The sequence below is a fragment of the Malaclemys terrapin genome, chromosome 2 (genome assembly GCF_027887155.1).
Source record: "Malaclemys terrapin pileata isolate rMalTer1 chromosome 2, rMalTer1.hap1, whole genome shotgun sequence".
Lineage (NCBI taxonomy): Eukaryota > Metazoa > Chordata > Testudines > Emydidae > Malaclemys > Malaclemys terrapin.
The window spans coordinates 134,931,892-134,957,037 of record NC_071506.1 but is presented as its reverse complement, the minus strand read 5'-3'; the positions used below and the strand labels follow the sequence as shown (position 1 = coordinate 134,957,037).

Sequence of the window (25,146 nt, the reverse complement as noted above, 5' to 3'; positions counted from 1 at the left end):
TTTTCTTACCCCACCCCCGGCCCCGCCCCATCTCCGCCCCTTCCCCAAATCCCCAGCCCTGCCTCCTCCCCCTTGCTCTCAAGCCTAGGAGGGAGGGAGGGAGGGGGAGAAGCAGCGTGCACGCCGTGGCCACTTAGGGTCTCCTCCTCCCAGGCTCTCAAACCTGGGAGGGAGGGGGAGCAGCGGCACGCCAATCAGGTGTTTCACGCGCTGCGGCCGCTCGGGATCTCCCCCTCCCTCCCAGGCTCTCAAAGCTGGGAGGGAGGGGGAGCAGCGGCGCGCGAATCAGCAGTTTCACACGCCAGGGCCGCTCGGGATCTTCCCCTCCCTCCCAGGTTTGAGAGCCTGGGAGGGAGGGCGAGCAGTGGGGTGCGAATCAGCTGTTTCACGCGCCGTGGCGCACGAGCGGCAGCAGCGGAGGTGAGCTAGGGCGGCCGGGGCACATTTTTAGGGGTGGCATGGCCGCCGCCAGAATGCCGCCCCTAGAAATGTGCCGCTCCAAGCACCAGCTTGTTTTGCTGGTGCCTAGAGCCGGCCCTGATGGGTGCAGAGATGCAAGGGGGAAGCTTTCTTCTCTCTGAGTTAGTAACCAATGTGTCCATAACAACAGTGTCTGTATCAATTACCTGTGCCTGGACTGGAAGAGGGACACTTGCAGGACCAGTGTAGTGTATCAGGGGGTAGCCGTATTAGTCTGGATCTGTAAAAAGCAACAGAGAGTCCTGTGGCACTTTTAAGACTAACAGATGTATTGGAGCATAAGCTTTCGTGGGTGAATACCCACTTCGTCGGATGCATGTGTAGACATTCCACTTGCATGCCTGCTCGCAGGGTGTACACAGGAATTTAAACATACCCAGGCTTTACACTGGGGGAGCATGTTCTTGTGAGCGACAGGTAGATCATTTCATCAGCCACAAGTTGCCATGTGCCCTCTCAAATACCTTAGGCAGAGAGAGCCCTCCAAAGTAGTTCGAGACCAGCCTCTGGATGGAGAGTGCTGGACAATCCTCGAGGTGAAATTAACACAGATAGGTGACAATCAGGAGGGGTTGGTTTAAAATCAGGGTAGGTAATGCCCTCCCAACCTTTCCTGAGGATCTTCCACTGCATGAGCACTTTCATTTTAGGCCAAGCTTTTAGGAGCCTTATTCCCAGGATAGACTGCTGCAGGATAGGTGTTAAGCCCATTTTACCCCCTTCTGGCTTGGTTGGGATGCTGTTTAGTAGAGCTGGCTGGAGAACAACAATTCTGTTTGGTGAGAACGTCCGATATTTTGGAAAAAAGCATGCATTACACATTGGAAGTAAAAAACAAATCCCCTTTTGAATGTTTTGGTCAAAGGGGGATAGTGTCGAAAGCTGTTCATTTTCTACGCAAACAGGTCAGTTTTTTTAATCCGCTTGCTCTCTCTGTCGCTGTCTCTCAAATTGACCAGAAAGTCCATCCTGGACCTCGGAAACCTTGCCAGCAAAAAGCTCATCAAAATCAATACGTCTCCACAAAACATTTCCGCTTTGATGAAAACAGCAGGTCTGGAAAACAAAATTGTCAAAAATATTCCAGCCAGCTCCACTGTTGAGGTTTGCACACCCCCTTCCCAGACAACTCTCAGCTTTTCCCGGACTGCATGTGCCCAGTGAACCGCAGCAGAATGGTTTCCCTTTCCAGGCCAGGACTAAAGGAGACCCAAGTGGGGATTGTCTCTCAGCAGCACAAGCTAAATTTAATCTGGAACCAGGAAGAACTACAAGGTACTCTGTCTGTGTCCAGCAGCAACTTCTACAAATAGTTTAGATTATTATCTATTAGATATCCTGTCTCTTCTCTGCCACAAGGGAAACTAGAGTTTGATGGTGCAAATGCCCTTTATATGATATTTGCACCTTCTTTTGAACTCCTTGGACAAATCCTGACCCCAGTGCAGAAATTGACCCATTTTGGAGAAATTCTGCATGGCTTCACCTATGCTCCCCAGTGAATGTCACTGCACAGGAGTGACTGAGGACAGCCTTTGGGCCTTAATGTTTATGGTGTCCACATTTGGTTGTGAAGGATGGAAGAATAACATCCAGGTAAGTCTGCAGCCATGATCCTAACACATTCATTGTGAGTCTGTAGTGGGCCTGCATAGGCCACTTCTTTCTAATGGGCCAGATTGCATCTGGGTTGCGATGGCATAAATGGGGAGAGGGGAGAACCAGGATCAAAGAACCTTCCTCCATGTTTCACCCCTAGGGAGAGGCCAACAAGGACTGCTTTGAGGCTGCTAGCATTAGCTACCCTATGAGCTCACCCAGTGAGCCAAGGCAGGCATGGAAATCCACCTTGCACCCTGTGGTGGGGCTTCAGCTCCCAGCATGTACTGTCCTGGAGCTCACAGAAGAATCTGAGCTGAGTCAGCCGGAATTCCCAGCTCCTGCTGCACCTCCCCCCACAATGCGAGCTGGGGCTTAAAGCTGCAGTCCAGCATTATTGGGGGGAGCGGGTAGGGATATGAGGTGGAGGGCGGGCAATGTCTGCCTTTTGAACGACTTGCTTTTTCCCTCTTAGAAACCCTGCAATATTTTCACGCTCTGCCTTTCCACTGGCATGGACTGGAGTCTGCTCCTGATTAGAAATTACCATGGGAACAGCTACCTCTCCGAGGACAGTTATGATCCATTCCTTCACAGGAGGTGGCTAGGCAGAGGCTGGTGGTGTGCTCTCACATGCCGTCTCTCAGTGCAAAGTTTCCCACTGACCTTCCTCCCCTGGACAGCACAGCCTCTCTAATCCCAGCCTTTCGCTCCCTTCCCCTGCGGTTAGTCACTTACATTGCACCTGCCAGTGTTGCTTTAGCTTCCCCGTGTTGTTTACCTCCATTACAATCCTGCTGGGTGCTGATAACAGCTTTAAATGCTTTGAATACCCCCCCCCACACACACACACCATGATTGGTCTGCGATTGACAAGCTGATGATGTGGCAACATTCTGGCATTCGATTCAAATGGATGTGATGAGTGCAGGTTGTATATTAATTAGCAAGGGATTATGGAATGTGCGTTGATTTACATAAACAAAAATGCAGCGCCTAATTAAGGAAGGACGGTCTTATCGCTATGACACAGGATGGGGAGTCTGGAGATCTGGATTCTCTTCCCAGTTCTGCCGTACCCTTCTTTTCATAAATCTGGGCCAATTTCTTAACATCCGTGTGTCTCAATTTCCCCATCTGTAAAATGGGATCATAATTCCCTGCGTTGCAGAGGTTTCATGTTTTGTTCAGGTACTTTGAGCTCCCTGGATAGGAAGTACTATAGAAGTGTAAAGTAGCACTGATCATTTCTGCTCTTAAATATTTGAAAAGATTTGATATTGGTCTCTTCAATTTATTAGCCAAAAGGTCTAACACATGATCCACTGGGTGGAAGCTGAAGCTAGACAAATTCAGACTGGAAAGAAGGCATACATTTTTAACAGTGAGGATAATTAACCACTGGAACACCAAGGGACGTGGTGGATTCTCATTATTGACAAGTTTTTTAATCAAGATGGGATGTTTTTCTAAAAAATCAGCTCCAGGAATTGTTTTGGGGGAAGTTCTCTGGCCTGTGTTATGCAGGAGGTCAACCTAGATGATCACAGTGGTCCCTTCTGGCCTTAGACTCTATGAGCAATAGCTAATGTAGCTCTGTTCTGGAGTTAGAGTTCACAATTCTAGATCACAATAGGTGAATTTCATTCCTCCAGAGCTTGGTTCAGATGACCACATACAAATCTGGATGCTTATCAAAACTGACTGAAATTGTACAGCTGAGCCAGAAATCTCAGAAGAACAGGTTTCCTGGCAGACTGTGCAGAATTTCTGCATCTGCTTCTGAACGGACATGCCATCAGAACAGCCTGCCTCAAAGCGGGTTCCTCCTCCTGTTTGTCTCTGCCAGAAACTGCAAGGGAAATGTAGGAATATCTCAAAATATGAGAGCTTGAGTTAGGTTCTAGAAATGGAGGAAGGTTTGATGTGTTCACAGCTGTGGTGGAACCAGTCTGGAGATGGTGCAAAGCCGGGGATCACACTTTGGTGCGTCAAAACTTGCTGCAGGGCTGGAGAATGCTGGGGGTGGTAATACATAGCAGTCTCTAGAAGCCTCCCTCTGGTGGGAGCTATTGCGAGATAGCTCAGGCTCTCCTCAGGCAAAGCGATAACACAGGACCTCTCAGGAAGGGGGTCACAGTAGGATGGGGGGGGGCTCCTTAGGTACAGACTAAGTTGGGATCCTTGGGAACCAGCTCCACAGAAGCAGAGTAGCACAACTGATTGTTGTTGTCTGGACACCTACTGTAGAAGGCTGGACTGTATTTACTGGGACATAATTGTTGCCTCAAGGACTCAGGAATGGGAGAAGAACTAGGGTCCATCCAGGAAGCTGAGGATGGACATGACCGTGGGGACAGGGCGCTATGCTGGAAGGAAGTTTCCCCAGGAGAGCCCTGTTTATCACTAATCCTTCCTTGTTCTTAGGACACAGGGAGCAGAGCGGAGGATACCCAAGGGGGTATTTGTGTTTGTAACATAGAAGTAAATTAATCTTGGGAACTGGCACAAATACTTTGGAGGGAACCATCAAGTGCTGCCTACATGCCTCTCTGCAGCAGGATTCTAATTACTGTTTTGTTGTTGTCGTGTCCAAAGCCCAAGAGGACAACAGCTTGCAAACGTCACTAGAGCTAACCCTTCAACTGCATCCTTCCGGAGCATGAGAAGCCAAGTGCTGTCTGTGCTGTTGATGGGATGTCACAAGTAGCCATAGGGAGGGGTGTAGTGACAGCCACAGAGTCCGAGATGGGGGCAGATTTGTGGATGGTCATATTTTTCTTTTGGGTTTGCTTTGGCTGAATATGTTATAACTCGTCGTGTCCTTCAAAGCTGCAGATTAGGGCCTTTGCAGGCTTCCCCCTCCCTCTGGCCATTTCACAGAGAGGCCAATGGACTCGCAGAACGGAATTCCCAAAGGCCATGCCAAAAACAATTCGTCCCACCTGTGCTACAAGAGGGAAATCCGCCCATTGGGCCTGGCTTGATATGTCTCATTAAACAGGAATATCGGAGATTTGATCTGCTTCTGTCTCGTGGGAGAATCCTGTCCCTTAGGAACAATTTTTGGCGAGCCTTAAAGTTTGAAAATCAGTTAATTCAGCTGCCCATCCCTTACCTTTCACCCCATCTACTTACTCTACACCATTGCCGCTCACGCTCTGTAATGGGAATCTTTGGCCCAGATTAGGTTCACAGCATATATAGATACAAACATAAATGCTCTTACTGGAAGGTTGCAACATAACACGACTTTATTCCTTAGAATTCAGACCAATACCATACAACAGCAGAGACGCACAAGGCCAGCTGCTCCCTAAGGCACAGTTCACCACAACCTGTTTTAAACTGATTCTTTCCAGGCCGACTAGTGTCTGCTGGCATGTTTTGTTACAAAGCTTCCTCCCCGGCAAGCAGGACCAAGAACCCCCACCCTCTCTCTTAGTTGGCCATTCCTTAATAGACTCACATGGATCACATGACTGGGGGGTAGGGAACTAGTCTGGTTTCTTGCCAGTGCCCCTGCTGCCTTGCAGTTTACACCACGCCTTTGCCATTAGGCCTGCGTCCTACCCACCGAGTACATCTGGGCATTTGTGACCTGATGGGTGGAGCCTGGAAGTACGATTTTGGAATAATGCAAACAGCCAAAGGCATTGGGAGCAATTGAAACAGGATGTTCAGGGTCCTCAAGAGGCACATAAACCAAGTGTTATGACTTTGCACAAAGGGAAACACCAAGAGTCATGAAGCTGGCAATTCATCCACCTTACATGGCATAACCAGCAAGTCAATGGCAATTGCCATGCCATAAAAGATTAATGGGCCTAGCTAATCTGTGATCTCTTCCCAACACTGGCAAATGCTAGATGCTCCAAAGGAAGGCGTAAATCCAAAATCTAATTTTTCAAGAGGCCTTTATTTTATGATCATGATACTTTGCACTGATGCAGCATATTGTGGCTTTTATCCCAGAATCCCAAAGCCCTCTGAATGGAAGGACCCACCGAGTCCTTTTGTGAGGTAAGGGTGGTTGTTCCCACTTTGCAGATGGGGAAACTGAGGCACAGAGCAGTGACATGACTAGAACAACATATCACAGTCAGAAGAGCCAGGGACAGAATGCATCAGTCCCAACTCCCAGTGCCCCAGCACACTGCCTTCCCACGTATTCATGGACAGTAATAACACGGGGGAAAAATAATAGTGGCTGACAACTGATTTTTCACATTTTTTCACTGTGAAATCCTTGGGTGATTTAGGAATGTATCTAAATAGCAAGTCTCTCATTCTCCTCATGAAATCACAGCAAGAAAATCAATGACAATGAAGAAAGGAATAAAGAACAGAAACAACCATTTATTTTAATTGGGGCAGTGTAGCACTGGACTGGGTTTCAAAAGACTTGTATTCTATTTCTGGCTCTTCCATTAACCTTGGTCATGCCATGGCCCACTCTGTGCCTCAGTTTTTCATCTGTAAAATGGGGATAATGATACTGACCTCCTTAGTAAAGTGCTTTGAGGTCTATGAATGAAAAGCACTATATAAGAGATGGATATTATCGTTAATAATAATAACTTAATGTATGTGCCAAACTAAATATAAGGTAAGGTAAGGTAAGGAACTCCTGAAATCATTGCATGAGGGTTCTAGCCCATCTTCCTGGGTGGCAGAGTGGTCTGGAAACTTTTCCTGAATTATTCTTTTGTCTCATGTAATTTCAATGTCCTCACATTTTGCTTTGCCCCAAAGTGCTGTCTAAAGGGTTTTGTGTTTTTTTTCCACATCAAATATGTACAACATTTCCAACCTGAGACTTTTTGAATGTTGCCGTTTGGAATTGGGCCTGGGTTGGGATGAAAAATTCAGACGGTGTTGACATTTTTTGGCAAAACCAGTACTGTACTCCAAATAGTTTCACTTGTGTTGCAGATCCATCTGTCTACTACACTTGTCACTCTCTACCACCATGGTATCTGAGCACCTCACAATTTGCAATGTATTTATCCTCACAAGAGCCTGTGTGGTAGGGAAGTGGTATCCCTATTTCACAGAGGGGGAACTAAGGCACTGAATGAGGAAGGGCCAGACATTCAAAGGAATTTAGGCATCTAAAGCCCATTGATTTTAATTGGAATTAGTTGCTTAAATACCTTTAACGTTCTGGCCCTAAGTGACTTAACTAAGGTCACACAAGAAGTCTTTGGCAAGGGAGGAATTTGAACCCACATTTCCTGTGTCCCAGACATAAGAACGGCCATACTGGGTCAGACCAAAGGTCCATCCAGCCCAGTATCCTGTCAATCAACAGTGGCCAATGCCAGGTGCCCCAGAGGGAGTGAACCTAACAGGCAATGATCAAGTGATCTCTCTCCTGCTATCCATCTCCACCCTCTGACAAACAGAGGCTATGGACACCATTCCTTACCCATCCTGGCTAATAGCCATTAATGAATTTAACCTCTATGAATTTATCTAGTTCTCTTTTAAATTCATGGACTAGTACCTTAACTACATGCCACGGATCAGCATTAAAAGCCATCATAGTTACTGCTAGTTTAACTGACAGCCTGGGACAAATATAAGTGCAGCTGTGAAGAAAACATGATGGCTTGAGATTAGAAGTTAATGTGAACCTTTATTCTCATTTCACATCCCTAGGCTCCACTTTCTTGAAGTTTCCCGAGGAGTGATACTCGACTGAAACTGCTGTGTTTTGTTTGAAGTGGAAGTCACCCAAGTTCACTTGAACAGGGCTCCCGCTCAATCAATATATTGACTCCAATTCTGAGTAAGACAAGCCACAGCACGTTTTACCACCTTCGAGGTTTCATTACGAGAAAGTTTCACCCAGCTCGTGTGATCACTCTATTCCCATAGGCTCTGCTAGGAAAAGGCTGTTTCCCTTTTTTGAAATTTACAATGGTTGTCAGGAGAACTTGCCTGTCGTATAATAAGAATCCAAACCCAACATAGAAAACAATTACTGCCAAAGCTTGCAGGAAGTCATAAAATGACTAGGAGCGGTGACATCGGTGTGCTTGGTTTATATTTTATTCCTATTCTATAAAATACCATAGGGGCCTCTTCTTCTTCTGAAATATACTATACCATATCATGAAAGCCTTCTGCCTTATAAGCACTATCAATTTAATGCCAGATTCTATTACCCTTTTTGATGTTGAGTAATATCTTATGTATCTGTTCTGGCTATTTAGATTGGAATCCCTTCACACTGTCGCTCAGTGTGTTGATGGTTGTACAATGGTCCTATCTCAGTTGTGTCCTCTCAGAGTTAATAATGGTTCCTAACTGAGTTATAAACTGAGATTCCTGATTAAATTAATTTCTGGTGGAGTTATGCAACAACCTCAAGTAGAAGGATTCATGGTGGATATAATTATTAATAATTGCAATTATTATTTAACGAGGCAGTGCCCTGGACTGTGCTCGGAATTTGACCGGGAAAATAAAGACACATGATGTGGGCCTGCCTGCTCAGAGCTGACAGTGTTGATTGTCAGATGTGACAACGAGTGAGCAGAGTGGAATAAAGGAGTCACAAGGGTTGAGTAGTAGGGCTGGGTGGCTAGTCATTTATGTGCATGCATCGTTTTTCTTTGCAGTAGGATAACCTAGTATAAAATGGTCATCAAGGAGCTAGCTGGGTTAATCAGAGTGTTATGTGCTGAAGCCACCCATCCCTTACTGCCTGTTTAGTTAGTAGCTGACTATGGGGTGGCGTGTAGCTGCTCCACCCCAAGAGCAACCAGAGAACAACATGGGACTTTCTCCTCTGCTCCCTGTTTGCACCAGGGAAGGAGTGAAGTACTTTGCCCCTTTTCATGCAACAGCCCCCTCTCTCCTGTATATCCTGCCATCTGCTCTGACCAACAACTAACCTGGTGGAGGCAGGGGTCCCCCCACTCCATGCCCCTCTCTGCCCCTTCTGGCTTGCCAGTTACTCCCTGCTCTGCAAGTAGCCTATGCTCTCCCCCAGCCTAGCAAAAGTCACAATTTAAGCAGGGCTGTGCAGAGAAGAAAGGAGGAGACCTTACGCCCCCTTGATTCCCTCACAGCGGAATAAAGGCTAAGACTATCCAGCCCTAAATGGTGTTGATGTTAGAATATATTATATGTGGGCCCCAGGAACAGCATTCGGATCGAGACTCCCTGTAATAGCATCGTAGCATGTTCCATAATGACAGAGAAGCACTGCAGCAGAGCAGGGTGGCAGCAGGTCAGTGAGATGGAGCGCATTTGTATACAACAAGAAGGGTACATGTGCGTGGGTGTGGAGCCGCTGAATATAAAGAAAATAAACCGAGAATGGCAGCTGGAATATCTCTTTGGAGTGTTTCTTCAACACAAGGGGAATCTGCCATAAACATGGATTGCAAAGTCCTTGTTGGTTTGGGGATGAAAGTCTCCCATTTGACAGGTAAATAGGATGAAATCCTGGCCACGTTGAACACAACGGCAAAAGTCCCTTTGACTTCAAAGGGGCCTGGATTTCACCTGTGGAATTTAGACCTGTGTCCCCCGAATCATATTCCAGCCAGTTTGACCTAAAAATGAAAGAAGAGATTTTTAAACATTTTCCTTTTACATGGTAGTGACTTAAGTTCTGCATGTAAAGCTTTCCTGGATGATTTACCTGTCAAATAGGAGACTTTCCCTCCTCGCTAAAATGTTCTTGTCTTCTATAGGAATGATTTCAAGTCACCGCTTTTATGCCCCTAGAGTACATGAGCCAGGAGAAATGTCATTTTCCACTCAAAAAGCTGTCAGAGTGCTTTTATGCATTATGCATCAAGAGGTGGGAATGGATGAGCCACAGAAGTTTGGGTTCAGTTCAAAAGTTTAAGGGACATATTTTATTCATTTGCACTGGGGTGTGAATCCCAGTATTACCAACCCCAAATGTTCCAAAATCATGTTAGCCGCCCCCAGAGCCCAAGTGGCTTGGAAATGAGATTTTTTTTTTAAATAAATGTTGGGCTCTTTTTATTTGCCTTCTGGGTTTTGAGCCTTTAGGGTTCATATTTTCAAGCTTTTTTTCTGAAACCACGAGGGCTACTTTTTAAATAAAAGCTGGGATTGTCCGTTAGTCACAAGACTCCAAGAGCTGGGGCCTTTAGAGAAAACATAAATAGCATGATAGAATCACAAGGGTTGCAATGCTAGTATCCCAAGTAATTTCATTGCAACCAGGTTTTTGTTTTTTTAATCAGTAATGGAGTTGATCTATCAGTTGCTCCAGATTTACAATGATGTAATTGAGAGCAGAATTTGGCTCCAAGTGTTTAGCTGAACATTCTGAGTCTGCAGATCCAGGCTGCAAATCTGGCAATTACTGGCTTGCCTTTGTGATATTTGGTGTTTGTTTCTTATGCCAGAAATATTTATTTTATGTATATAACTGGCACTTATCGTAACTGGACACCACATAACACATAACATAAAACACTCCTTAAAAAATCCAAGCAGAGCACCCAGACATAGTGACATCTGTAGATCGTAATAAATATTTCCCAATTCCAACACCCATTCCAGCTTCCCGCTCTCACTCAATCAATCCAATCCATCAGTTGCCTTCCCCTGCACCGTGTAGCAAAAGCGGTGGGGAAACAGGTGAGTTCTACCATAGGTGCTGACTTCTACTGGCACCGGTGGGTGCCTGACCCCCCTCTGCCCCCGGCCCTGCCCTGACTCCACCCCTGCCCCACCCTCTCCCACCCCCATTCCCCAAAGTCCCCTCCCCAACTCCACCCTCTCCCTGCCCCTATTCAACTCCTTCCCTAAATCCCTTCCCCGGCACCGCCTCCTCCCCTGAGTGCGCCACGTTCCCGTTCCTACCCCCTCCCTCCCAAAGCTTGCTACAGCTGTTTTGTGGCAGCAAGTGCTGGGAGGTAGGTGGAGGAGCGGGGACGCAGTGTGCTCAGGGGAGGAGGCAGAGGAGGAGGTGAGGTGGGGTGGGGCGGAAGGTGAGGGGACCTTGGCTGCCGGTCGGTGCAGAGCACCCACTAATTTTTCCCCATGGGTGCTCTAGCCCCGGAGCACCCATGGAGTCGGGGCCTATTAGTTCTACTGCATGCTCTAGCGATCCTTGAATTCAAAGTCTGGTGCATGAGAGCAGCTTTTCTCTTGCTATTTTGGCATTTCCAATTCCAGACGATTTAAGAAGTGCAAAGAATTGGAAGGTGAATAAGAATAAATCACTTATACAAAACATTCCAGAATCCTGGAAGAGGGTTCATAGGCACTGAGGTTTCTCCATTCTGCCTGCCCACTGGTATTAAGAAATAAACCGCCCTTCTGTATTAAGTACATTAATTTAGTGCTACAAAAATCTGGAGCATTTCCTACTTTTCAAAGCTTATTTGATCCTATATTTATTCCCACTAAAGATTCTTTCCATAGAAGAGGGCTGGGTGAGACGTGCTTCAGGGCAGTAAAAATACAGAGCACAGCTGTGATCACTCTGAAGAAGTAATATATATATATATATTTCTATGGCATATTTTCTATTTGACCTGAGAATAAGGAACAGTGTAGGTAGGGAATGGTCACATGGAATAAAATCCAGTGCAAACTCCAAGCTTGGGAGCAAAGGCAAAAATGGGTTTAACCATGTTTGGTGAGTTCTGTCTCGCAAACTGCCTCACTTTAGGTATTGAAAACCATAGATAACACAGGACCAATCTGCCTGAGGGAATGTCTGCTGCTCAGCCTTCTGTCTTCATGCTTTTTAATTTGTTTTAATTTGTATTTCCATTGGAGCCCTCAGGCACCTTCAGATGCAACCCCCTCATCACATAACACTTAATAATAAGCCTCATTTGTTTCTATCATCTCAGAATGTGCTTATGAACCACTGCTCTTTACTGGATGGAATGTGACCATTTGTGTGTATGTGATTGTCTCCCACTCATCACTGCATCTTACAGAGAATATAAAGCCCTAATATTTCTACACAAGCATGAATATTTCACAGGTTACTGCTTGTTCCTTAGTTCATCCCTGTGCTCTTACTCCACCACTGGACTTTGAACACACATATGGAAGAAATGAAGTGGGGAACATAACCTTGAAAATGATGTTGTCTAACATCCCTGATTCATAGTCCTCTACATGTTTTCAGAACATTCACCAATATACCATTCCTATAAAGATCCTGAGGACACAAAGACTTAAGGGTTACTAACCTCATGCTGCTTCCTATAATGTGGAGTAGGATACCACTATATTAAATAACATGGAAGGCAAGAAACCTGTACAGGCTGGGGACTCCATATGCCATGTGCTTTCCATTAACACATCCATACTTGACATCAGTACTGATGTTTGAATACACTGTAATCAAGCAACTCCATAACTTCTAAGTAATTGATTTACAGAGAAATCAGAGAGTGCCTTTGCGCCTGTCCTGGCATTTAATCAGCAGCAGGATGTGGAAAAGGTACAGCTGTTAGCTCCAGAAAACAAAGTTGGCAAACATAAAAATAAAAGCTTACATTGAGAAAAACAAAATCCTCACACATTGGGGGATGGAAGGAGGAGGGGTAAATGATGGGAAATGTTTAATCTGGAAAGCAAATTAAAGAACTGACAACACTAATAACAAATTTTATTTCTGAACAAGAGGAGACCGAATCATGCTAATGACTCTCTTAATAAAACTTATGTTAGAATGCAAAACATAAACCAAGGATCATTTAACCAATCTACAATGCATAGGAATTAAAAGTTGAGTTAATCTTTTTTTCCTGGTTGTCAGCACTACCTGGAGGGAATTTAGATAAACCAGTATGATATGAACATGGAAAAGCTTAGCGCCTGATTCTCTAGTGCCTTGTACTTTATGTAGTCATTACACACTTGAAAAGTGAGTTCAGAGTGGGTGTAAAACACAACTGGTGTGAATGGAGAATTCTGTTTTGTTAACATTTTTTCACTCCCTTTGCACAGATGTTAATAACTCTCCAAGAAGAAAGGAAATGGGTTACCTAGGGAAGTGGTGGAATCTCCTTCCTTAGAGGTTTTTAAGGCCTGGCTTGACAAAGCCCTGGCTGGGATGATTTAGTTGGGAATTTGGTACTGCTTTGAGCAGGGGGTTGGACTAGATGACCTCCTGAGGTCCCTTCCAACCCTGATATTCTGATTCTATGAAATTAACAATGGTGTTTACCAGAATTTAACCTTTTACTTCTGCAAAAGAAATACTAGCTAAGACATAAAAGTCCATGAGGATTAGATTGAATTGGATTAGTTATGAGATATAAAGCCTTTCATGGCTTGATTGCTGGTTGTGATCCAATCTATGTCAGCAGTCACTTGAAAAATGGTAGATACTGACAGGTTTTTTTGCTGGCTTACATCAAACAAATTAGCATTCTCAGTCCAGGCTGCTAGTGGGTGAAATGTTCAAATCAACATTGTGACTAATTGGCAGACACAACAGCGTGGATGAATGTGGACTCTGAACTCCCTCCTCACCTCTAGGGAAGATGATCCATCCAGAACAGGGTTGTGGCACAGTGACAAGAAGCTTGCTCTGCTGATGCTCAAATTGTATCTTGTTCTATGCACAGAGTTCGACAGAACCCAAAGTATTTTAGTAGCAGTTATCCTTTCTTAACGCCCTGCTTGCTTCTTCTCCCATCCTTTGGCTCTGCTAGGAAACATTGCAAGTCCACTGTCGAACACTCACATATGCTAAGCAGTAGCAGCTGCAGTATAGGGAAATAAGTAATTAACCAGATGGTGAGGAGGAAAGTACATGAACAATTCAAAGTGAATAATTTATTTAACACTCTTTTTTTTTTTCTATCTGTGAATTATCCTTAAGCAGACTTTGATTTTTACTAATTAATTTATTATCCAAAATTGTTTCAGGGATTCCGTTTTTACAGGCAGAAAGGGCCATTAGATCATTTAGTCAGACCTCCTGTATAATGCAGGGCAAATAATTTCACACAGTTACCACTGACCACCAGCTAGATGGCATGGCATTGTACGCAGGAACAGGCCAGGTTGGGTTTAATGGATGAACAAGCCATTGACAGAAATGAATGGTGACACTGTATTGTTCCCTGCGTTTACAAAGATGCCCTGGGATAAAGAGGAGAAGATAACCCCAGTATTCAGCCCATTAATTTGTGTTTTGCTAAAGCATATCTTCCAGAAAGGCAGTCTGTCCTGATCTGAAGACATCAAGTGATGGTTTGTTCAATGATTAATCATCCTCATTGTTAAAATTACAGTAAAAGCTGTGTTATCCGGCACTTTACCAACCGGAAAGCTTTATTAACTGGCATTTCTGATATCTCCCAATACAAATCTTCAGTCTAGTAACCGGGACTAGTATACAGCCCAGGAGGTTATGCAATTATGCATTCTGCACTCTATGTTTATGCAAAAGAGGCAGAGGACAAGTAAGTAAGCAAGCTGATATCATGGATTTATTCAAAAAAGCAGCTTCCCGGGGGTGTCATAGGGCCATTACAGATTCAGCCCAGCCTTCTACACCTTCCACATTGACAATGATAATTGATGTTGATAATGATGATTCTGAGGCACTGCAAGATCCTGAAGTGCCTTCTGAATCATCAAAGAAAGATTAAATTATGTTCAGTATTGTTTTAGTGTTAAGTGTAGTTTTAGTGATCTGGGTGACCTGAAGTGTCATAACCTACTGTATAGAAAACTTTCCCTGTATACACCTAAGTGCTTCAAAAAACCAACCACTCTGCAATGCAGTACTACTACTGAATTGGTGAGTACCTGTATACTATTTTATACTTCATTCATTTTATTGTAGTCTAATTCTTTGAAAATTGATATTCCATTGTTAAGTCCTAGTTAACCAGAATTTTTGATTAACCGGCACCTCCCATACCCCCAGCATGCTGGATAACAAAGCTTTTACTGTATTTCTAACTTGAATTTGTCTTGCTTTAACTTCCAGCCATTGGTTCTTGTTATGCCTTCAAATGCTCTGAATGAAATACCTTAAGACAAGTCTTAACACCACCAGTTAAAGATAATTTCCATTCAGCACTGAATGCATCCACCTCTGGTCTTAAACACATTGTCTATTTAAATGCATACAGTGACTCTACAAAATATTAAAGGATTGGAAGAAAAATATCAGATCCAGTGGGTTCTCAACCTAGAGGTCATGAACTCCGCTGGTATCACCCTGCCGTACCCATTCAGCTAGATGGGAAGGGAGTGTGGGGATGTGGAGAAGAGTCATGGCATGGAAGATGTTGATAACTACTGCAGAACCAGTTGAAACTGCTGGGAGAGTATAATAGGCAGAATGTAATTGCTCTGTATTGGTGTTTGTGCAGTATATCAGGGCTAACACATTTATTGTTGCAAAATATACCATGGCTCTACAATGACCAGAAATAATCACAGAATCATATAATATCAGGGTTGGAAGAGACCTCAGGAGGTCATCTAGTCCAACCCCCCTGCTCAAAGCAGGACCAACGCCAACTAAATAATGAAGCCCTTGCTTTCATAACTCAGTTGAACAACTCCAAATTTTTAGAGCTGAGCAGGAACTGGAATTTCTTGTTTTGTGGGACATTCCACCATTTCTGAATATATTTTTGTTCGGGGAAAGTGGGGAATTTTGGAAACTTAACATTTTAGGTCAGTTAAAACATCTTGTTTTGATTAATATCAAAACATTTAGTTTCAGTGTAGACTTTTTATTTAATTTTAATGTTTTTATCATATGAAATGAAATTTCAAAATGAAAAGTCATTTCTAAATTAATATTCTGTACTAAAAATGTCTAAATGGAGCACTTCTACGTTATTAAAATGATTCGCTTTTTAATGAACATTTTACCAAAATGACACTTTCCACAGAAAGTTTTGGTTTGAACAGAACAGTATTTTCTGACAGACTAGAATGTTTCTCTAGGTTTTATTTAAAGGATGCGTATGTACACTGCATATCATATTGTTTTGTAAATTATGCTTTTCAACCAAATTCCTATATATTTGCATTCATGATTCTTACACTGTAACATTATGGAACAAGAGCCAGTATTGTTATAGTTTAAAAAAGATGAACTCAAACTGGAACGGGTGCAGAGAAGGGCGACTAGGATGATCAGAGGAATGGAAAACCTGTCGTATGAAAAGAGATTAGAGGAGCTTGGGTTGTTTAGTCTGACAAAGCGAAGGCTGAGGGGGGATATGATTGCTATCTTTAAATATATCAGAGGGATAAATACAAGGGAGGGAGAGGAATTATTCCAGCTTAGTACTAATGTGGACACGAGAACGAATGGATATAAACTGGCCGTGGGGAAGTTCAGGCTTGAAATTAGACGAAGGTTTCTGACCGTCAGAGGGGTGAAATATTGGAACGGCCTTCCGAGGGAAACGGTGGGGGCGACGGACCTGTCTGGTTTTAAGATTAAGTTAGATAAGTTTATGGAGGGAATGGTTTAATGGTAAAACATAGTAGCCAAGGAAAACCAAGCAATGGTACGTAAATAGCATAATGGCCAACAAGGGTCAGGCTAGAGACTCTTGCCTACATGCTCGGGGTATTACTGATCGCCATATTTGGGGTCGGGAAAGAATTTTCCTCCAGGGTAGATTGGCTGAGCCTCTGGAGGTTTTTCGCCTTCCTCCGCAGCATGGGGCACGGGTCACTAGCAGGAGGATCTCTGCCGATTGAAGTCACTAAAACACAGGATTGGGGACTTCAACGGCAGAGTCCAGGGAAGGGTCTTGTGGCCTGCAGCATGCAGGGGGTCAGACCAGATGATCATAATGGTCCCTTCTGACCTTAAAGTCTATGAGTCTATGAGTCTATAGTCTTTGAGCACTCTGTGTGTTCATTTCTCATATTTATGGTGCTATTTTTGGACAGAGGATTGGGCCTTTATATTTATTGGTAATGAGTTTATATAAGTCATCAAATAAGTGCCATAGTCAGTGGGGTTCCTGTCTAGCTTTTTCCAAGCAATGTGATTTTGATTCACTCTTTCAAGGGCAGACAGTGCAGCAGAATCGTGGCAGGAGATTACATTAGTCATGTCAAGCCTTCGCTTGGTGCAGAATAAAAATTATACTGTTTTTGCACTTCATTACCCTTCGCTGGTTTGAGCACACTAAAGTGCCAAAGGATGTCGTACATCACACTTGGCATATTTCTCCTTGTTTCACATAGCAGGCGGGTGTAATACAGTGACAGACTCATGAACTGATAAAATCACACAGCAGAATGTAAGATTTGTAAGTGCTGTATGGAGGATGATTTTGTGATTAAGGCATAAGATGGGGAACCTGTAGATCTAGGTTCAATTCCAGATTTTGTGCGTAACTGGGGAAATTCACCTAAACTATGTGTACTTTAGTTTCCCTAGCAATACAGTGGAAATAATATTTATTTCATAGGGGTCTTATGAGGGTTCATTCATTAATGTCTGTAAAGTGCTTTGAAACTCATGGATGAAAGATAAATAAAAAGTCTTTCTGTCTGTAGAAGATATATAAAAACGTAGCATTCTCCTGTCATTCACTTCAATTGACATCACTCGGGACCTTAGGGTTTCTGCCTATATTAGCTGGGGTGTAATAATAGTAACTAGACACGGACATGAACATCAACCCAGATGTAACGGGACAATCTAAAACTTTGGATCAAAATATATCCCTAGCTTTGGGGGTGAGTAAAGTTCTGGCTTCAAGTTCTGCAGCATGAGACTAACGTTTTATAGCTACAAAGCACTACACAAATGCTAATTACACCCACAGTCTTGTATTATGTCCATTACACAGATGAGACACAGCTTAAAATGTCTTGCCCCGTCCACACAGTGGTTTAGAATGTAAGTATCCTCAGCTCAGTTTACCAGTACTCTGCCCTTGTGCAAGCCATTTACATTGGTGTAAAGAGGGTGCAAAATGCTACTATTTTGATTTAGAAGAATTTTACATTCACTTTGCCCTGATGTAAACACCACTGAAGGCATGTGCAACACCACTGAAGTAGACATACCAGATCTCCAGTTGGTGTAAATCTGCAAAGCTTCATTGACGCTTGACCCAGCTGATGTCTGTGAAAGCACAATTTTGTCTAAAAATGTGCAAGTTACATCTACTATGGGAATGAAAGAGTTAAGAAAGGAAGATGGTGGCTTCTACAGATGGCAACCCATGTTTACTGTTAAAGCTACTCAATGTCCTTTTCATGTACAATGTGCTGTTCCAAGATAGGAAATTGCTACACTGATCAACCAAAAAGGTTATATTAATAAATTAGCCTACAAATCTCACCACCCACCCATTAAAGCAGGAGCCTGGCTTTGACGCTGGCTATTTTCTATTTTTAACAGTCTTTGGCAGAGTGTTAGCATTCCATTTAAAAGGAGCCAAAAGTCACAGCAAACAAGAATTTTTTTTCACCCACTACTACATTTGGCTTAATAGAGCACTTGCTGGACTTGGATTTCATTTACCTTTTCCATTGAAACAAAATGGGAAAAGGAATGGACAAACTGATGTCAGATTAATTCAATGGAATTGGGGCATCTTGGTCTCCTTAGGTTCTTTTGAAATTCCCAACCAAAAAGAACCTTTCAGCAAGATAATGAACAGCTGTAGGGCATTTTGTTATTACAGGGAAATAGCATTTGTATATTGAGAAATGTCTGGAGTAGTCACGAAGAAAAATCATGAAATACCGATCTTATATCTTTTGTACAATAGTTTGGATGATTCACTTGGTAAAGAATTAAAATATTATCAGTATTGCATTGAATAGGAAAGGTATTTTAAACTATTTTCAGTCAAAAAAGGCACATTCACATAGGCAAATGACTGGATTTGTTTAGTTTGGAAAAGAGGACATGATAGCAGTTTTCAGGTATCTAAAAGGGTGTCATAAGGAGGAGGGAGAAAACTTGTTCATCTTAGCCTCTAAGGATAGAACAAGAAGCAATGGGCTTAAATGGAGCAAGGGAGGTTTAGGTTGGGCATTAGGAAAAAGTTCCTAACAGTCAGGGTGGTTAAACACTGGAATAAATTGCCTAGGGAGATTGTGGAATCCCCATCTCTGGAGATATTTAAGAGTAGGTTAGATAAATGTCTATCAGGGATGGTCCAGACATTATTTGGTCCCGCCATGCGGGCAGGGGACTGGACTTGATGACCTCTCGAGGTCCCTTCCAGTCCTAGAATCTATGAATCTATGAATGCACTAGTAGCAATTGTGATCCACAGCCAGACATCTACCTGTTTGAAAATAAAGAGCAAGGTTCTCTGCTGTGCCTAACCTGACTGTCAGGGAATCAGCCTACAACTCTCTCAGATGTTGCCCCAGTCATAGCCCTGGGGCATCTTAGAGCAGCCTTGTGGCTGCTGTAATTTGCCCCAATTGGCTGTGGTCCCTAAGGGACCTTGCACCAACTGAAGATAACTAGATTACACTGCACTCTGGCCACATGTCCCATTCCTCACTTGCCCCCAACATACTTCCTGTGCCCATCATTTCAGCTCAGAAAGTGAGGGTTTGTGTTATGGTGGATAGACATCGCTTTGCATTTGACAATAGGGATTGCATTCAGCAGAAGCAGAATGAGAGTCATTATTCATTCTCATCATTTGTGTGCCTGGTTTAGGCAATATCCTTATATCTTCTCACACACACATTGGCCCAGAAAAACTCTCTTCAGTGCCTGCAGCTTAAATAACTTTTCTGAATTTTCTAAGTTTCAGTTTGAACACGTATCCGGAAGCAGTTGAGTTCAGATCCTACAGATGAATCCATAAATTCCCCTACATTTTCAAAAGTCACCTCATTTTAGGCTCCCCTGAAACCAGAATGAAACGCTGTAAAGTTCAGGAACTGCTTTCTGGCATGGTTCAAGAGCAGAGAAGCATTAATGCAATGAAGTTAGGATCCACATCCGAACTTCAGCTTGGGGGTTTGGTTGGGCACACAGAGGTCTGTGTGTGATCTGAACTTCCCCAACATTCAGTTAGAATTTGAGATCTTTTGTTTTCGTTCAGGCCCATGTCTCTAACAGTATTGTTGTATGTATGATTTTGAAGAATAAAAATGATGAATGCTTATGTACTGGCAAACTTCATGTGTTGTGTAAATAACTACTACAATATCCCTATCAATCTCAGCATGTTTATGATTTCACAGGGGCTGGGCGAGGGGGATGTGTCAATGTTAAAAGAGCTATTGATCAAAATCTTGGCTGTAAAGACCCAAACAAGCAAATTGTGTTTTCTGGGAATTTGGGATGATGTTTATATCCAAGATATGTTGTCCAAAGTAATCACTGATTTTGGAATGATAGGATCACATTATTGGAGGCAAGTACTTTGAAAGCATAATAATGAATGACCTTTCCCTCAAAAACTTGTTAAGGATTAATGCAATGGTGGATCTGCAGCAGAAAGTGGTCCGAGAGGCTTTTTTATTTACCATGGGCCCCCAGAACAGGCAATATTTTGACAGCATGGAATCCAGTTTTCTGTTTCATTCACAACCAGACAGCACTATTTTCATTTCCAAGAAACTTGAACATGTGAGCTAGGGAATTGTGGGATCTTATTACAGGCGAATTTCTAGTGTTATTCTGGGACCACTAACAGCAGCTTTGTAAACAATTCTCCATAAGCATCAGTGTTACATCTTTGGTATCCTAGCTGTGTTTCTATATTTTGGTCCTTATGGCCCTGATTCAGCAAATCACTTAGGCACATGCCTCTCTTCATGTTACAAGCATCATTTGAATAATGTCGGTAAGCTTTCTTACTATAACTCAAGTTTATGGATGAAATGTACAGTCATGTAGCAGGCCAGTCTGAGGCCTATGCACCACTTGCATCCTCGGAACAGAAGGATACCACACATGCTAGCAATACTTTTAGTCACTTTGCTTAAGTGGGACATACCAGATGCATAGGCATTGTGCTGGGCCTCTGCCCAAGAGTGAATTTTACTCTACAAGTGCCAAGCGTCAGTTGCAGAATTGTGTTCAATCCTGGGCACCACACTTTAGGAAAGATGTGGACAGATTTGAGAGAGTCCAGAGGAGAGCTAAAAAAAATGATAAAAGGTTTAGAAAACCTGATCTATGGGGAAGAGTGTAAAAAATTGGGCATCTTTAGTCTTTAAATAAGGCTGAGGAGAGCTTTGATAGTTTTCAAATACGTTAAGGGCTGTTATAAAAAGGACTATGATCAATTGTTCTCCATGTCTACTGGAAGGTAGGACAAGAAGTAACAGGCTTATGCGAAGGAGATTTAGGGTAGATATTAGGAAAATCTTTCTAATTATCAGGGTAGTTAAGCACTGGAGCAGGCTTCCAAAGGCAGTTGTGGGATCCCCATTATTGGAAGTTTTTAAGAACAAGCTGGACAAAAACACCTGTCAGGGATGGTCTAAGTTTACATTGTTCTGCCTCAGCGCCGGGGACTGGACTTGATGACTTTTTGAGGTCCCTTCCAGCCTGGCATTTCTATGATTCTATGTCAAGCAGGTTAAAAAAAACAGTTTTAAAAAAATCACTAATTTCATAAACCCTTTTTACTGTTTTCTTTTAATTTCAACACAAAAAAAATGAAAATCAAAAAAATGTATCTAGCGCTACCGCTGACCAAATAACTTAAAAAAAAAAAAAGAAAAAGAAACCCTAAGTGGTGACTTTTTTGAAGGAGTAGATGTGGCATCAATCAAAATCTGAATTTTTGGCCATTTTAAAAATTTTGAACAGCTCTAGTAGAAAACTTTAATTAATCTTTAATCTTTCAGTGCATGGGATAAAATCTTTACAAAATGGAAAAGTTAGCAGAAAATTCTTACTTTAAGTGTGTTTGGGATAGTTGCTCGTTGTATCCTTTTACAAGAAGGTGAAAAGACTGCCTTTGCCAAAGACTCAAGTATGAAAGATTAGAGGAATGTCATGAAATGCAGTGAAAATAGCATAACTCTCTGGTCATTTAGAGACTACACAACTGTCCTCCTCCATCACCATTCAGAGCCTCATCACAACAGCTGGGATAGACCACACAACCCCGGCACTTAAGCTAACAAAATATTTAGTAGGTGTTTGTAGTACAGGCTTTATGATACACGTTCCAGCCTGGAAAATGGCAGGGGTACGTATCCACACAAGCCAGTTCATTACAATAGATGTCCAGTACTATTAGTCAAAAACAAATTGCTGGCATGCTTTGTGGCTTTTGTAAATCTGTGGGGACAGAGCATGCCCTGAATGGCTGGCTGCTTTCTTTGACAGGAGAAGGTTTTCTTAAAAATCAATACATTAATTGAACAATTGCATTTTTTTTTATCAGAGCGTTAACCAAGGAGGGAGCTTTTTAAGTCTTGCACACATATCCGTACATTTGCTCATGTTGCAGGCAAGCTGGAGCCCAATGTTATTAAGCAGAGGGAGACTGGTCATGTGATCCCTTAATAAAGGATACCTGTGCGGCCTTTTCACTGACAATCAGTGTTCCCTGTAGCTGACTACAGTTGAACAAAGCATCAGCCCGTTTTGGCTTTGAGCCACCTTTCCCTTCTCTCCATGCGAAACATCCTTACAATTGTAGCAACTTCAGTTAACCAATGCTAAGCACTCTCACTGCAGGATAGAAAAGACATTTTGAAACTCCTACGGCTTATACACCAATTGCTCAAGGGCCTGATCCATGCTCATTGCAATCAATGAGAGCCTTTCCATTGGCTTTTATGAATTTTGGATTAGGCGCATGACACATAAAAATCTGTAGGCTGGGATTTTTGAAGGATCCTAAGTGAGGGAGGCATCCAGGTCCATTAGGATCCTTTAAAAATTCCTGTCTCAAAGGGATCATTGGGCTTTCCATTAGCTGGGATCCCAGAGGTGGTGATTCCCTGGCCATTTCAAATCCCATTAAGTTGTCTCCTTGCTTATCTGAGCAGTCTGGTGCTTTAGCTCCTGGGAGGAAGTAATTTCCCTTTGTCACCTCATTTCACCAAACTATGGACTCTGTAGAACCTAAAATATGAAATTACTGCTGCATTTGTAACTGAACAGATAGGTTCCCCTGGAACAGTTATTACATATCATCTATGTAATTGTAGAGCACCATAAATTCTGAAATGTTCTCTTCCCCAGGAGGACTGAGTCTGTTGTTGGAGCATCCAAAAATCATGAACTTTGTTGTTTTCATTGTTATCTCTCTTACACTTTGACTATCTGCAATTTCTTGCCAGTTTTGTCTTAACACTCCCTGTATTTTCCATTCCAGGCGTTTTCTTTCCTGCACTCAAGCCCTCAGACACGGTTTTTAAAATAACGTTTTGGCTTGGGTATTTGAACAGCTGCATCAACCCGATCATCTACCCGTGCTCGAGTCAAGAGTTTAAAAAAGCATTCCAAAATGTCCTACGAGCCCAGTGTTTCACAAGAAAGCAAGCAGCCAACAAGCATTCCCTTAGCTTCAATCTGAACCAGCCAGCTAGCCCCAGTATGGACGGTGCCAAGGATGTTGTCCGTATCCCTGTAGGATCGGGGGAAACCTTCTATAGGATTTCCAAGTCCAATGGGGTCTGCGAGTGGAAGATTTTCTCCACCATGCAAAGCATGTCTACAAAAAGTGCAATCTCTAAAGACAAGTCCAGCTGCGCCAGAGCCAAAGTGAAGAGCAAAGGTTTCCTCAGGACATGCTGCTGTACTGGCCCATCAAGGAGCGTCACTCGGGAGAACCTTAACGTGCCAACCATTAAAATACACACTATCTCCCTCGGTGAAAACGGGGAGGATGTCTAAGGGATCGAGATCTCTAATGGGACTGGGGAGGAGGAAGGGAATCTTTACATGCAACTGTTCAGCTCTGGCAACCTTGCTCTGCTGGCATAGTTCTGTGAGCAGGAAGTTGTTCTTCTTAATGGGAAGTAGGGATGGATGCTGAAGTAGGGGGAGTGGCCTGAATCAAAGGAGTAGCATGTCATAACACAGCGGGGGTCAAAGCTTTTTAGAACTGAAGTCATTGAGAGTTGTGGACTTGATCCAAAGCCCATTGAAGTCAATGGGAATCTTTCCATTTATTTCAATGGCCATTGAAGCCCCGAAGCACCTTTAAGCACCGGCCCCTTGAAATGACTGTAACATCATTTCCCTACCATTTAAAGGCTTTGATTTTCACTGTCTCTTCTTTTTAAAGCTCCAGCGATTCTGATTTTGAAGTGCAATCGAGTGGAGGGCGGGGGACAAGAACATCTAATGCATCTTGCAAGAGAGAATTATAAATATACCATGATGGTTTCAGCATGGGTACATTCGGCGAGCTCTAACTTTAGAGCCACTTCATGATATAAACTTTTGTTTTTTTTTTAATGGTTGGACCTGTTGACCCAACAGCAACAGAAGTTAAGGGAAAGGGGGAAAGAAAGCATTCATTGGAATGTTATGTATCTCTGAATGGTCTCAGTTAAGGGAGTTCTGACATGAAGACTTTTCAACTTCCGATCACCTCTGCTGCTCAGTTATGGTCCAGTCCTTAGAGGCAGTGAGCACCGTAGATTCCTGCTGATGCAAATAGGGAGTTGACAACACATTGGGTCAGATCCATAGTTGGTGCAGATCAGTGTAGTTCTGTTGACTTCAGTGCCAATGGAACTACGTTGAGCTACACCAGCTGGGGATCTGGCCCTCTGTGACTTGCAGAAGTCCCCTGACCCCAAAGCTGTCTGAAGTTCAGTGGGTTCAGCTTTCAGGGCTTGGTGAGGATATTCCCTTCTGCTTTGTGTTTTGGAGTCTAGTAAATTCCATCTCAAGGAAACACTTGATGAAAGGGGGTGAATTTCACCTCGTTTCAGAAACTTGCCACAATGTTCTTTTCTTTTTTAAACACACTGGTCATCCCAGACTCATTCAAAATGTTTCTGAACCTTAATGCTTTTAAACCAAAACTCGAAACCAGGCAAGATGTGTGTATCATGTGGTTTCCGGGAGACCTTTGTACTCAATCATATTTTCCAGTCTCTATAAGGTCCAGGGGGGGCCATTTAAAAGTTCAA

The 25,146-nt window shown here is 43.1% G+C and overlaps 1 protein-coding gene across 1 annotated transcript in view; it reads left to right on the top strand.

The window, feature by feature from the left end:
• Nucleotides 1-24,310, top strand: part of ADRA1A (adrenoceptor alpha 1A) — a 31,389-nt gene extending 7,079 nt beyond the window's left edge. Inside the window, exon 3 of the mRNA XM_054018997.1 lies at nucleotides 23,376-24,310. Coding sequence (XP_053874972.1) covers nucleotides 23,376-23,896 — 521 coding nt within the window. The 3' untranslated portion in view covers nucleotides 23,897-24,310. The remainder of the gene's footprint in view (nucleotides 1-23,375) is intronic.
• Nucleotides 24,311-25,146: the final 836 nt, after the last annotated feature.